The following is a 13,294-nucleotide window of genomic DNA, read 5'->3' as shown; positions in this document are numbered from 1 at the left end:
ACACAGTGAGAGAGGGAACACAAGCAGGGGGACTGAGAGAGGAAGAAGCAGGCTTCCCGCCGAGCAGGGAGCCCAATATGGGGCTCGATGTGGGGCTTGATCTCAGGACCCTGGGACCATGCCCTGAGCCGGAGACAGATGCTTAACAACTGAGCCAGCCAGGCACCCCGCTTAAAGCTTAATTTTAAAACCTAAACCAAGTCCAGTGTTTACTTGTATTCTGTGCTGTTTTGTTACATGTGAACATTTAAACTTGGTGTCAGTTTTCTTTAATTTCAAAAGTATGAGAATTTCCATATGATATCAAGTTCATTTCTCAAAAAACCTTATGGTCAAGGATGAGTTTCTGCCCCTACCCTTAGTCCATGGTGGACTAATAACATGTGGTTTAAAAACAAAAAACAAAAATCAACTTACAAAACACAGTCCTCAATACTTCATTTAATTTAACAAATACAAAATTACTCTGTCAAATTATCATAAAAGTTTTGAAATGCTTACTCTCAATTTCTGTACCCGTCTCGTTGCAAACTGGTTACAAACCCTGGACCACACTTTGAATAACACTGTTGTAGATTGTCCTCCATGAAAACAGTTTGGGGATTAAGGATTTACTTGAACAATATCCCCAGTATTCTTTAAAGTCTTTTTTGGATCCAAACTTTAAAAACTTGGACCCGTTATTGAGTTCTCTAAGTCTATAAGTTGCTATACAGAATATTCTTTTGTCTACTATATTTTTCAAGCTTCAACTGTTTCTTCATAGCTCAAATGTTTGAGTACTTGGTTAGTGATTCTGTTCTTTTGTATGATATCCTTTCAGCTTTTTTTTTTTCCAGACTCAAGAATCATCATTTATTTAGTTTATCCTTAAAAGGCAGAGAGGCAGAATGAAGATTTGAGTTTAATTTAAAATCTGTGGTATGGGAGCGCCAGGGTGGCTTAGTAGGTTAAAGCCTCTGCCTTTGGCTTGGGGCGTGATCCCAGGTTCTGGGATCACGCTGCGCATTGGGCTCTCTGCTCAGCGGGGAGCCTACTTCCTCCTCTCTCTCTTGCCTGCCTCTCTGCCTACTTGTGATCTCTGTCTGTCAAATAAATAAATAAAATCTTTTAAAAAATAATATAAAATCTATGGTATGAATGATGCATATATGAAACCAAGGTTCCTACCTCAATCCTCATTTGGGTCACTTAGTTCATTGAGAGAAAGCTTATTCTGTTTCCTACCAGCTTTCCTAGTTGCTACTGGTCACTAGTCATAACCTAGGAAAATTATGGGTAATTAAATATAATTCTACTTTTGTTACTGGAAAAAGAGCACAAAACTCTGATAATGACTCATAAGTGTAGTAGGAAGAGTACTGGCTCTGAGGCATTTTCCTATGGCAATATTCATCTGTTCCAGTGTAGGCATGGAAAATCATTTAAGTTTCCTTCTCCAAAAAATTTATCGGAAAATGTATAGCTGATTAGACTCATAATAGATGTTCATTAAATGTTATACCTTTCTTCCTTTTTCTCTACAGAGTACTACTTGTTATATTATTATGTTTACTTTTTCAACTAACTTCCTGCTGGAGGCCTTGGTTTACCTGTCACTGGTCTTACAAATACTGGGTATCATTTTTTACATTTTCTTTTTATTTGTGGGTTAATGTTCAGTTCACCTCCTACTAACTGCCCCCAAAGTAACTTAGTCTAGAAGTCTTTTATTCCCTGTCTGGTTTTATTTTGTCATATAATTGCTGCATATCTTGTATTTGCAGAGCAGTAAGTATTCCTCTAGCATCCAAAGACTCCAGGGCATCCACGCAGAGATGTAAAGTAGATAGACATAAAAAATCTGGAGCTCAGCAGGAAAAAAAGATGTGGATTTGGAGATAGGGATTTTGATGTCCTTAGTCTACAGATGGTAGTCTTAGATAGAATTGTTCAGAAAATCTAAAAGGAGAAAAGATGGAATTCTGGAAGTAGTAGCATTTAAGATGTGGAAGAAGCAGCAGTCTAGGAGGGAGCCTGAGAAGAGCTTCCAATAAGGTAGGTGAATCAGGAGAGAGCATGGAATAAACAAGAACATAGCAAAACATTTTAAGAAAGAGGGAATGATCAGCATTTTAAGTATTGCAGAGAAGTTAACCAAGGTATTAACTGAAATATATCCCTTAGATTTGATAAATTGGAAGTCATTGTTTACCTTAAACATTGTTATCTTAAACAATTTTAGTAGAATGGGGCCAAAGACCAGACTACAGTGGATTAAGCAGCAAATATGAAGAAGAGGAAATTACAAATGTGAACTACTTTTCAGTTAGCCTGTGTATGGAGCAAAGGAGATAAGAGAGTCAGTCGATAGCTTCAGGCAATGCAGACTGGAGACTGATGTTGTTTTAGTGGGTTTTTTTTTTAAATGAACTTAAGTATGTTCATATATTAGGGGAAAAATGTCTATGGAAACCAAAAAGCTGTAGTGACTGTTAGTAACCTAATAAAGCTGTTTTAACTTTCCCTATTCTTCAACTGAAATTCACTTGGGAGTGTTTTCAATTTGTCTTAAGTCATCTGGTTGTTTTTATATTATTATAATTTTTCCTCATTACAAGAGTAATACATGATTATTATTTAAAAATTCAAACTTTACAGAAGTACATAAAGTAGAAAGTAAAATCCTTCTGTAATCTCAATGATAACTGCTCTCAGCAATTTTATACATGCTGTACAAGCTTACCCCCATCCCAACCTGTGCATATCCTAATGTTTACCTCTATGTGAGCACATGTTGTTCAGTGGGCTTTTCATTTAATCGTGTAAATTGATAATTCAGTGATGGAACAAAAGGTAAAATAAGCTAAGCCTGAAAAGATTCTTCTATCTTTGATATTTAACCTATGGTTAACTGACTTTCACATTTATGAATTTTATTTACAAATACCTTTTCTATTCTTTGTCCTTTCTTTTTAGAGTGGATGTAACTGAAATTCAGTTAGCTTTAGTGATGGTCTTCGTGTTGTCTACATTTGGAGGAGCAACAATGTGGGACTATACGGTGAATCTGAATATTTAAATTTACATTTCAGTACTTAACAAATATTTAGGAAAAAATGCATTGTTAATTTTCTTCAGAAATTCTTGGCATTGTTTTTAATGATCATACCACTTCTTAACCTTTTTTCTTCATTTTATAATTTTACTGTCTTATATACCTTATTTTGGCAATTTCCCCTATGCATGAATATATTACCACATAGAAGAAAATGACCCCATTACCTTAATACAAAATTTTAACACACTAGTTGAACTACCTTTTCCAGGCCAAAATTTATCTCATAAAATAGATATACAAAAAAGTAAACTCAGTAAAATATTTTACTTTTGAAACTTATCCCTCAATATTAGGAAAGAAAAGTTAATAATTTGCATTTTTAAATAATCTACAATGAGGTAAAGTTGCCCATATTAAGGAGTGTTTTTACTTTCTGCCCCGTTGGCCTCAGTATTCTGATAAAAGTTAATTCTTGGGAGGCCACTCTTACATATCCATGCTTTGCATAGAAAGAGAATTTATGAAGAAATAAATTATTCTGTCTCTATGACCCATAACACTTGCTGACTCACAACCTCCTGCCCATAGATATAAGAATAATAAGGACAATATCAACAGCCAACAACTAACATTTATTGAACGAACACCTTATGTTCCCACAGTTTACCATCACTGTTTTATCTGACCCTCAGAACAATACTATGAAATAGATACTATCATTATTCTGTTTTATAAGTAAGTCTTAGAATAATTAAGTAATTTGTCCAAGGACACATAGCTAGTAAGTACTGGAATTAAGAAGACAGATTCCAGATTCTGTGTTTTTAATCACTCAGATATATACCTCCAGTAAAAATAGTAAGAGATACAAAACTAAACATACTCTTACCATAGGATCCAGCGACCGTGCTCCTTGATATTTACCCATATAAGCGGAAAACTTATGTCCACACAAAAACCTGAACTCGGATGTTTACAGCGGCTTTATTCGTAATTGCCAAAACTTGGAAGCAACCAAGATGTCCTTCAGTAGGTGAATGGATAAATTATGGTACATACAGGCAATGGAATATTATTCAATGTTGAAAAGAAAGCACTATCAAGACATGAAAAGACATGGAGGGACCTTATATGCATATTACTTAGTGAAAGAAACCAATTTGAAAAGGCGACTACATATATTATATGATTCCAACTATATAACATTCTGGAAAAGGCAAAATAATGGAGACAGTGAAAAGATCAGCAGTTACCAAAGGTGATGGGGAATGGAGGAATAATAGACAAAGCCCAGGGTATTTTTAGGGCAGTGAAACTATTCTGTGTGATATACTATAATGATGGATACTTGTCATTATGCATTTGTCTAAACTCATAAAAAGTATGTATCACCAAGAGTAAGCTGTTATGTGAACTATAGTTTTTGGGTGATAATATTGATGTATTGGTGTAGGTTCATGTATTACAACAAATGTAACATTCTGGTGGGACATGTTGATGGGCGGGGGGAGGCATTGGGAGGCGGAGGCAGGGAGTATATAGGGAGTTTATGTATTTTCCATACAATTTTGTCATGAATCCAAAATTGCTCTAAAAATTGTCTATTAAAAAATAGTAAAATTTCCCTGTAGTATAGTTTCAGAATTACCAATTACAGTTCATATCACTGGCTCAGACTTGAAGCATATTTTTAAGTAGTGGTACATTTCCTAAGCCATTCATATTCCTTCTCATTCTAGAAGACTAATAGAATCAAAGATATGCTACTGTAGGCCTCTAAAATACACTAGAGGGATATGATGTGTCTTCTATGTTCACTGCTCAGCTGGTTCCCAAAAAAGGTGAATGTTGACCTAGAGGCAGGCAGTTAGGTTATTAAGTCAGATGTTGTTGTCTTAAATTTAATTGATTTATTTATAACGGGAAAGAATTTAATCTTAAAATCATTTCATTCAATGTTTTGGTAATACCATAGGAGGAAAGCACACCTGTTTATTTTTACCAACAAGAATACTTATTTTAGATGTAGATTTTCTAAATTTGTTAATCTGTAGTTTCCACAAATGTTGGTAAAATATTTCATAGCCTGTTTTCAAAATGCATTAGCCTCTAGCTTTTGGCAACTTATTATTACTGTTTTTTAAATCCTTTGCTGCCTTGGGAAGTTTTCTTGAAGAGCATATTGACCAACAGGTAAATATACTGCTAGAGATTTAATCCTGGATATTAACTACACAAAATTCTTGCATGCACACACATTGTGATATTTGTCACATTCATGATGCAGATCATGGTGTCTGACTTCTCCTGTGATGCAGTCTTTTAGAGGTACTAAATTCAAGGGAACTATCCTTTTTCATGTTTAAGTCAGATGAAGGTTTATGAGATTAAATATTTCATCACGGTTATGTAGACTTCCCTGAATTTGGTGGATTCATTTTTCACTTAATAAATAAAACCATTAAAAGAAAAGTTACCACTGTAGGGTACATCCAGGAGTTAAGATTTGATTATAAGAAAAAGGATAGCTTATCACATAGGGTCATATTATAATGTTTCTTTAATATTTAATAGGAAAAGAAATTCTTATTTTCTTAATGATTTATTTCTTTCCTCTACCCCTAAAGATACCCATTCTAGAAATAAAACTGAAGATCTTTCCAGTTCTTGGAGTAGTAGGTGGAGCAATATTTTCCTGTTCAAATTATTTCCATGTTATCCTCCATGGTGGTGTTGGGAAGAATGGATCCACTATAGCAGTAAGATACTAATTTCATCATCATTTAGTATTAATTTTATTACAAGTTTTATTATTATCAGATACAGAGATACTAAAAACATCCCAATGTTCAAGAATGGGGAAGGGAACCACACATAATACAAGAAGTATTTTAAAAAGTTTTTACTGGGGGTGCTTGGGATGGCTCAGTGGTTAAGCAGCTGCCTTCTGCTCAGGACATGATCCCAGGGTCCTGGGATGGAGACTTACATTGGGCTCCCTGCTAAGTAGGGAGTCTGCTTCTCCCTCTCCCTCTTCCTGCTGCTGCTCCCTCTGCTTGTGCTCTCTCCTTTGCATGCTCTCTCTCAAATAAAGTCTTAAAAAAAAAAAGTTTTGACTGATAAAGCATTTTTCCTTTCTTCAGCCTTTTTCTTAGTAGACTTTTCTGACATCCTGTTTAATCATCCACTGTCCCATTACTGTACAAAATTGAGTGGCCATTTGTTTTCTTGTGCCTTACACTAATAGGGGAGAGGAGAAGAAGGAAATGAGTTCCTTATTTAATAGCAAGAAAGTTGCCAAAGGTCATGGTTTCACATACAGGGCAATTTTTTTACTCATGAAATAAATGTTACAGACATTTCACTGGAATATATTTTAAAAATTATTCTTATATTTTAAAAGGTGAAATTTTAAACCTTAATTCTTATGTTGAATAGGTACACCTTGTGTTTCTGGGGGTTCTTTTTACACTTTGCTCATGCTATAATACTTTTGTATTTATTCATATATATATATATATATATATATATATATATATCTTTTTATTTTTTTAAAACTTCTTCAATACTTTTATGTGGGAGTCAGAATTCTTGCCAACTTTTTTTTTTTTTAAATATTTCTTTTTTTTTTTTTTTTAAGATTTTAGTGTGTGTGTGTGTGTGTGTGTGTGTGTGTGTGTGTGTGTGTGTGTGTGTTGTATGTGCACCTGTGTGTGAGATATATCTTCTTTATATGTTCATCTATTGAGAGGCTTAATTTTTATAGCATTTCTATTATTGGAGTAGTACAAAAGAGAAGCAGAAATACTATTTTATTTTACTTGTGGATATTTTCATTATTATATGTTTATCTTTTGAAAATATGTGGATTTCAGTGCAAATATTTGTTACCTTGAATTAGATCATTTAAACTATAAAATATTAATAAGTATTTTTAACTATAATTTCCAACTTTTACTAATCAATGCCACATGAATTAGTATTTTCCTTAGGCACAATATAGGATTATAGTTAAAATCTGTCTCTATGTTAATGTTTGCCATGTGGGATAAGGCATATCTTATTTGTAGCATGTTTGCCGTCCTGTAGCAAGTACCTTGTGCAATTTTATAGAGCAATGCTTAAAGCTTAATTTTTTTTTAAGATTTTATTTATTTATTTGACAGAGAGACACAGTGAGAGAGGGAACACAAGCAGGGGGACTGAGAGAGGAAGAAGCAGGCTTCCCGCCGAGCAGGGAGCCCAATATGGGGCTCGATGTGGGGCTTGATCTCAGGACCCTGGGACCATGCCCTGAGCCGGAGACAGATGCTTAACAACTGAGCCAGCCAGGCACCCCGCTTAAAGCTTAATTTTAAAACCTAAACCAAGTCCAGTGTTTACTTGTATTCTGTGCTGTTTTGTTACATGTGAACATTTAAACTTGGTGTCAGTTTTCTTTAATTTCAAAAGTATGAGAATTTCCATATGATATCAAGTTCATTTCTCAAAAAACCTTATGGTCAAGGATGAGTTTCTGCCCCTACCCTTAGTCCATGGTGGACTAATAACATGTGGTTTAAAAACAAAAAACAAAAATCAACTTACAAAACACAGTCCTCAATACTTCATTTAATTTAACAAATACAAAATTACTCTGTCAAATTATCATAAAAGTTTTGAAATGCTTACTCTCAATTTCTGTACCCGTCTCGTTGCAAACTGGTTACAAACCCTGGACCACACTTTGAATAACACTGTTGTAGATTGTCCTCCATGAAAACAGTTTGGGGATTAAGGATTTACTTGAACAATATCCCCAGTATTCTTTAAAGTCTTTTTTGGATCCAAACTTTAAAAACTTGGACCCGTTATTGAGTTCTCTAAGTCTATAAGTTGCTATACAGAATATTCTTTTGTCTACTATATTTTTCAAGCTTCAACTGTTTCTTCATAGCTCAAATGTTTGAGTACTTGGTTAGTGATTCTGTTCTTTTGTATGATATCCTTTCAGCTTTTTTTTTTTCCAGACTCAAGAATCATCATTTATTTAGTTTATCCTTAAAAGGCAGAGAGGCAGAATGAAGATTTGAGTTTAATTTAAAATCTGTGGTATGGGAGCGCCAGGGTGGCTTAGTAGGTTAAAGCCTCTGCCTTTGGCTTGGGGCGTGATCCCAGGTTCTGGGATCACGCTGCGCATTGGGCTCTCTGCTCAGCGGGGAGCCTACTTCCTCCTCTCTCTCTTGCCTGCCTCTCTGCCTACTTGTGATCTCTGTCTGTCAAATAAATAAATAAAATCTTTTAAAAAATAATATAAAATCTATGGTATGAATGATGCATATATGAAACCAAGGTTCCTACCTCAATCCTCATTTGGGTCACTTAGTTCATTGAGAGAAAGCTTATTCTGTTTCCTACCAGCTTTCCTAGTTGCTACTGGTCACTAGTCATAACCTAGGAAAATTATGGGTAATTAAATATAATTCTACTTTTGTTACTGGAAAAAGAGCACAAAACTCTGATAATGACTCATAAGTGTAGTAGGAAGAGTACTGGCTCTGAGGCATTTTCCTATGGCAATATTCATCTGTTCCAGTGTAGGCATGGAAAATCATTTAAGTTTCCTTCTCCAAAAAATTTATCGGAAAATGTATAGCTGATTAGACTCATAATAGATGTTCATTAAATGTTATACCTTTCTTCCTTTTTCTCTACAGAGTACTACTTGTTATATTATTATGTTTACTTTTTCAACTAACTTCCTGCTGGAGGCCTTGGTTTACCTGTCACTGGTCTTACAAATACTGGGTATCATTTTTTACATTTTCTTTTTATTTGTGGGTTAATGTTCAGTTCACCTCCTACTAACTGCCCCCAAAGTAACTTAGTCTAGAAGTCTTTTATTCCCTGTCTGGTTTTATTTTGTCATATAATTGCTGCATATCTTGTATTTGCAGAGCAGTAAGTATTCCTCTAGCATCCAAAGACTCCAGGGCATCCACGCAGAGATGTAAAGTAGATAGACATAAAAAATCTGGAGCTCAGCAGGAAAAAAAGATGTGGATTTGGAGATAGGGATTTTGATGTCCTTAGTCTACAGATGGTAGTCTTAGATAGAATTGTTCAGAAAATCTAAAAGGAGAAAAGATGGAATTCTGGAAGTAGTAGCATTTAAGATGTGGAAGAAGCAGCAGTCTAGGAGGGAGCCTGAGAAGAGCTTCCAATAAGGTAGGTGAATCAGGAGAGAGCATGGAATAAACAAGAACATAGCAAAACATTTTAAGAAAGAGGGAATGATCAGCATTTTAAGTATTGCAGAGAAGTTAACCAAGGTATTAACTGAAATATATCCCTTAGATTTGATAAATTGGAAGTCATTGTTTACCTTAAACATTGTTATCTTAAACAATTTTAGTAGAATGGGGCCAAAGACCAGACTACAGTGGATTAAGCAGCAAATATGAAGAAGAGGAAATTACAAATGTGAACTACTTTTCAGTTAGCCTGTGTATGGAGCAAAGGAGATAAGAGAGTCAGTCGATAGCTTCAGGCAATGCAGACTGGAGACTGATGTTGTTTTAGTGGGTTTTTTTTTTAAATGAACTTAAGTATGTTCATATATTAGGGGAAAAATGTCTATGGAAACCAAAAAGCTGTAGTGACTGTTAGTAACCTAATAAAGCTGTTTTAACTTTCCCTATTCTTCAACTGAAATTCACTTGGGAGTGTTTTCAATTTGTCTTAAGTCATCTGGTTGTTTTTATATTATTATAATTTTTCCTCATTACAAGAGTAATACATGATTATTATTTAAAAATTCAAACTTTACAGAAGTACATAAAGTAGAAAGTAAAATCCTTCTGTAATCTCAATGATAACTGCTCTCAGCAATTTTATACATGCTGTACAAGCTTACCCCCATCCCAACCTGTGCATATCCTAATGTTTACCTCTATGTGAGCACATGTTGTTCAGTGGGCTTTTCATTTAATCGTGTAAATTGATAATTCAGTGATGGAACAAAAGGTAAAATAAGCTAAGCCTGAAAAGATTCTTCTATCTTTGATATTTAACCTATGGTTAACTGACTTTCACATTTATGAATTTTATTTACAAATACCTTTTCTATTCTTTGTCCTTTCTTTTTAGAGTGGATGTAACTGAAATTCAGTTAGCTTTAGTGATGGTCTTCGTGTTGTCTACATTTGGAGGAGCAACAATGTGGGACTATACGGTGAATCTGAATATTTAAATTTACATTTCAGTACTTAACAAATATTTAGGAAAAAATGCATTGTTAATTTTCTTCAGAAATTCTTGGCATTGTTTTTAATGATCATACCACTTCTTAACCTTTTTTCTTCATTTTATAATTTTACTGTCTTATATACCTTATTTTGGCAATTTCCCCTATGCATGAATATATTACCACATAGAAGAAAATGACCCCATTACCTTAATACAAAATTTTAACACACTAGTTGAACTACCTTTTCCAGGCCAAAATTTATCTCATAAAATAGATATACAAAAAAGTAAACTCAGTAAAATATTTTACTTTTGAAACTTATCCCTCAATATTAGGAAAGAAAAGTTAATAATTTGCATTTTTAAATAATCTACAATGAGGTAAAGTTGCCCATATTAAGGAGTGTTTTTACTTTCTGCCCCGTTGGCCTCAGTATTCTGATAAAAGTTAATTCTTGGGAGGCCACTCTTACATATCCATGCTTTGCATAGAAAGAGAATTTATGAAGAAATAAATTATTCTGTCTCTATGACCCATAACACTTGCTGACTCACAACCTCCTGCCCATAGATATAAGAATAATAAGGACAATATCAACAGCCAACAACTAACATTTATTGAACGAACACCTTATGTTCCCACAGTTTACCATCACTGTTTTATCTGACCCTCAGAACAATACTATGAAATAGATACTATCATTATTCTGTTTTATAAGTAAGTCTTAGAATAATTAAGTAATTTGTCCAAGGACACATAGCTAGTAAGTACTGGAATTAAGAAGACAGATTCCAGATTCTGTGTTTTTAATCACTCAGATATATACCTCCAGTAAAAATAGTAAGAGATACAAAACTAAACATACTCTTACCATAGGATCCAGCGACCGTGCTCCTTGATATTTACCCATATAAGCGGAAAACTTATGTCCACACAAAAACCTGAACTCGGATGTTTACAGCGGCTTTATTCGTAATTGCCAAAACTTGGAAGCAACCAAGATGTCCTTCAGTAGGTGAATGGATAAATTATGGTACATACAGGCAATGGAATATTATTCAATGTTGAAAAGAAAGCACTATCAAGACATGAAAAGACATGGAGGGACCTTATATGCATATTACTTAGTGAAAGAAACCAATTTGAAAAGGCGACTACATATATTATATGATTCCAACTATATAACATTCTGGAAAAGGCAAAATAATGGAGACAGTGAAAAGATCAGCAGTTACCAAAGGTGATGGGGAATGGAGGAATAATAGACAAAGCCCAGGGTATTTTTAGGGCAGTGAAACTATTCTGTGTGATATACTATAATGATGGATACTTGTCATTATGCATTTGTCTAAACTCATAAAAAGTATGTATCACCAAGAGTAAGCTGTTATGTGAACTATAGTTTTTGGGTGATAATATTGATGTATTGGTGTAGGTTCATGTATTACAACAAATGTAACATTCTGGTGGGACATGTTGATGGGCGGGGGGAGGCATTGGGAGGCGGAGGCAGGGAGTATATAGGGAGTTTATGTATTTTCCATACAATTTTGTCATGAATCCAAAATTGCTCTAAAAATTGTCTATTAAAAAATAGTAAAATTTCCCTGTAGTATAGTTTCAGAATTACCAATTACAGTTCATATCACTGGCTCAGACTTGAAGCATATTTTTAAGTAGTGGTACATTTCCTAAGCCATTCATATTCCTTCTCATTCTAGAAGACTAATAGAATCAAAGATATGCTACTGTAGGCCTCTAAAATACACTAGAGGGATATGATGTGTCTTCTATGTTCACTGCTCAGCTGGTTCCCAAAAAAGGTGAATGTTGACCTAGAGGCAGGCAGTTAGGTTATTAAGTCAGATGTTGTTGTCTTAAATTTAATTGATTTATTTATAACGGGAAAGAATTTAATCTTAAAATCATTTCATTCAATGTTTTGGTAATACCATAGGAGGAAAGCACACCTGTTTATTTTTACCAACAAGAATACTTATTTTAGATGTAGATTTTCTAAATTTGTTAATCTGTAGTTTCCACAAATGTTGGTAAAATATTTCATAGCCTGTTTTCAAAATGCATTAGCCTCTAGCTTTTGGCAACTTATTATTACTGTTTTTTAAATCCTTTGCTGCCTTGGGAAGTTTTCTTGAAGAGCATATTGACCAACAGGTAAATATACTGCTAGAGATTTAATCCTGGATATTAACTACACAAAATTCTTGCATGCACACACATTGTGATATTTGTCACATTCATGATGCAGATCATGGTGTCTGACTTCTCCTGTGATGCAGTCTTTTAGAGGTACTAAATTCAAGGGAACTATCCTTTTTCATGTTTAAGTCAGATGAAGGTTTATGAGATTAAATATTTCATCACGGTTATGTAGACTTCCCTGAATTTGGTGGATTCATTTTTCACTTAATAAATAAAACCATTAAAAGAAAAGTTACCACTGTAGGGTACATCCAGGAGTTAAGATTTGATTATAAGAAAAAGGATAGCTTATCACATAGGGTCATATTATAATGTTTCTTTAATATTTAATAGGAAAAGAAATTCTTATTTTCTTAATGATTTATTTCTTTCCTCTACCCCTAAAGATACCCATTCTAGAAATAAAACTGAAGATCTTTCCAGTTCTTGGAGTAGTAGGTGGAGCAATATTTTCCTGTTCAAATTATTTCCATGTTATCCTCCATGGTGGTGTTGGGAAGAATGGATCCACTATAGCAGTAAGATACTAATTTCATCATCATTTAGTATTAATTTTATTACAAGTTTTATTATTATCAGATACAGAGATACTAAAAACATCCCAATGTTCAAGAATGGGGAAGGGAACCACACATAATACAAGAAGTATTTTAAAAAGTTTTTACTGGGGGTGCTTGGGATGGCTCAGTGGTTAAGCAGCTGCCTTCTGCTCAGGACATGATCCCAGGGTCCTGGGATGGAGACTTACATTGGGCTCCCTGCTAAGTAGGGAGTCTGCTTCTCCCTCTCCCTCTTCCTGCTGC

The 13,294-nt window shown here is 34.3% G+C and overlaps 1 protein-coding gene across 1 annotated transcript in view; it reads left to right on the top strand.

Moving 5' to 3' along the window:
- The window catches only part of LOC111142085 (choline phosphotransferase 1), a 39,110-nt gene that overhangs the window by 16,982 nt on the left and 8,834 nt on the right, over window positions 1–13,294 (top strand). The window contains exons 4-5 of the mRNA XM_022495036.1: window positions 2,959–3,043; window positions 5,668–5,799. Coding sequence (XP_022350744.1) covers window positions 2,959–3,043; window positions 5,668–5,799 — 217 coding nt within the window. The remainder of the gene's footprint in view (window positions 1–2,958; window positions 3,044–5,667; window positions 5,800–13,294) is intronic.

Source organism: Enhydra lutris, unplaced genomic scaffold (assembly GCF_002288905.1).
Source record: "Enhydra lutris kenyoni isolate GAN:26980312 unplaced genomic scaffold, ASM228890v2 scaffoldscaffold7, whole genome shotgun sequence".
Taxonomy (NCBI): Eukaryota; Metazoa; Chordata; class Mammalia; order Carnivora; family Mustelidae; genus Enhydra; species Enhydra lutris.
The sequence above is the reverse complement of the archived record's forward strand: the minus strand, read 5'-3'. Positions and strand labels throughout refer to the sequence as shown.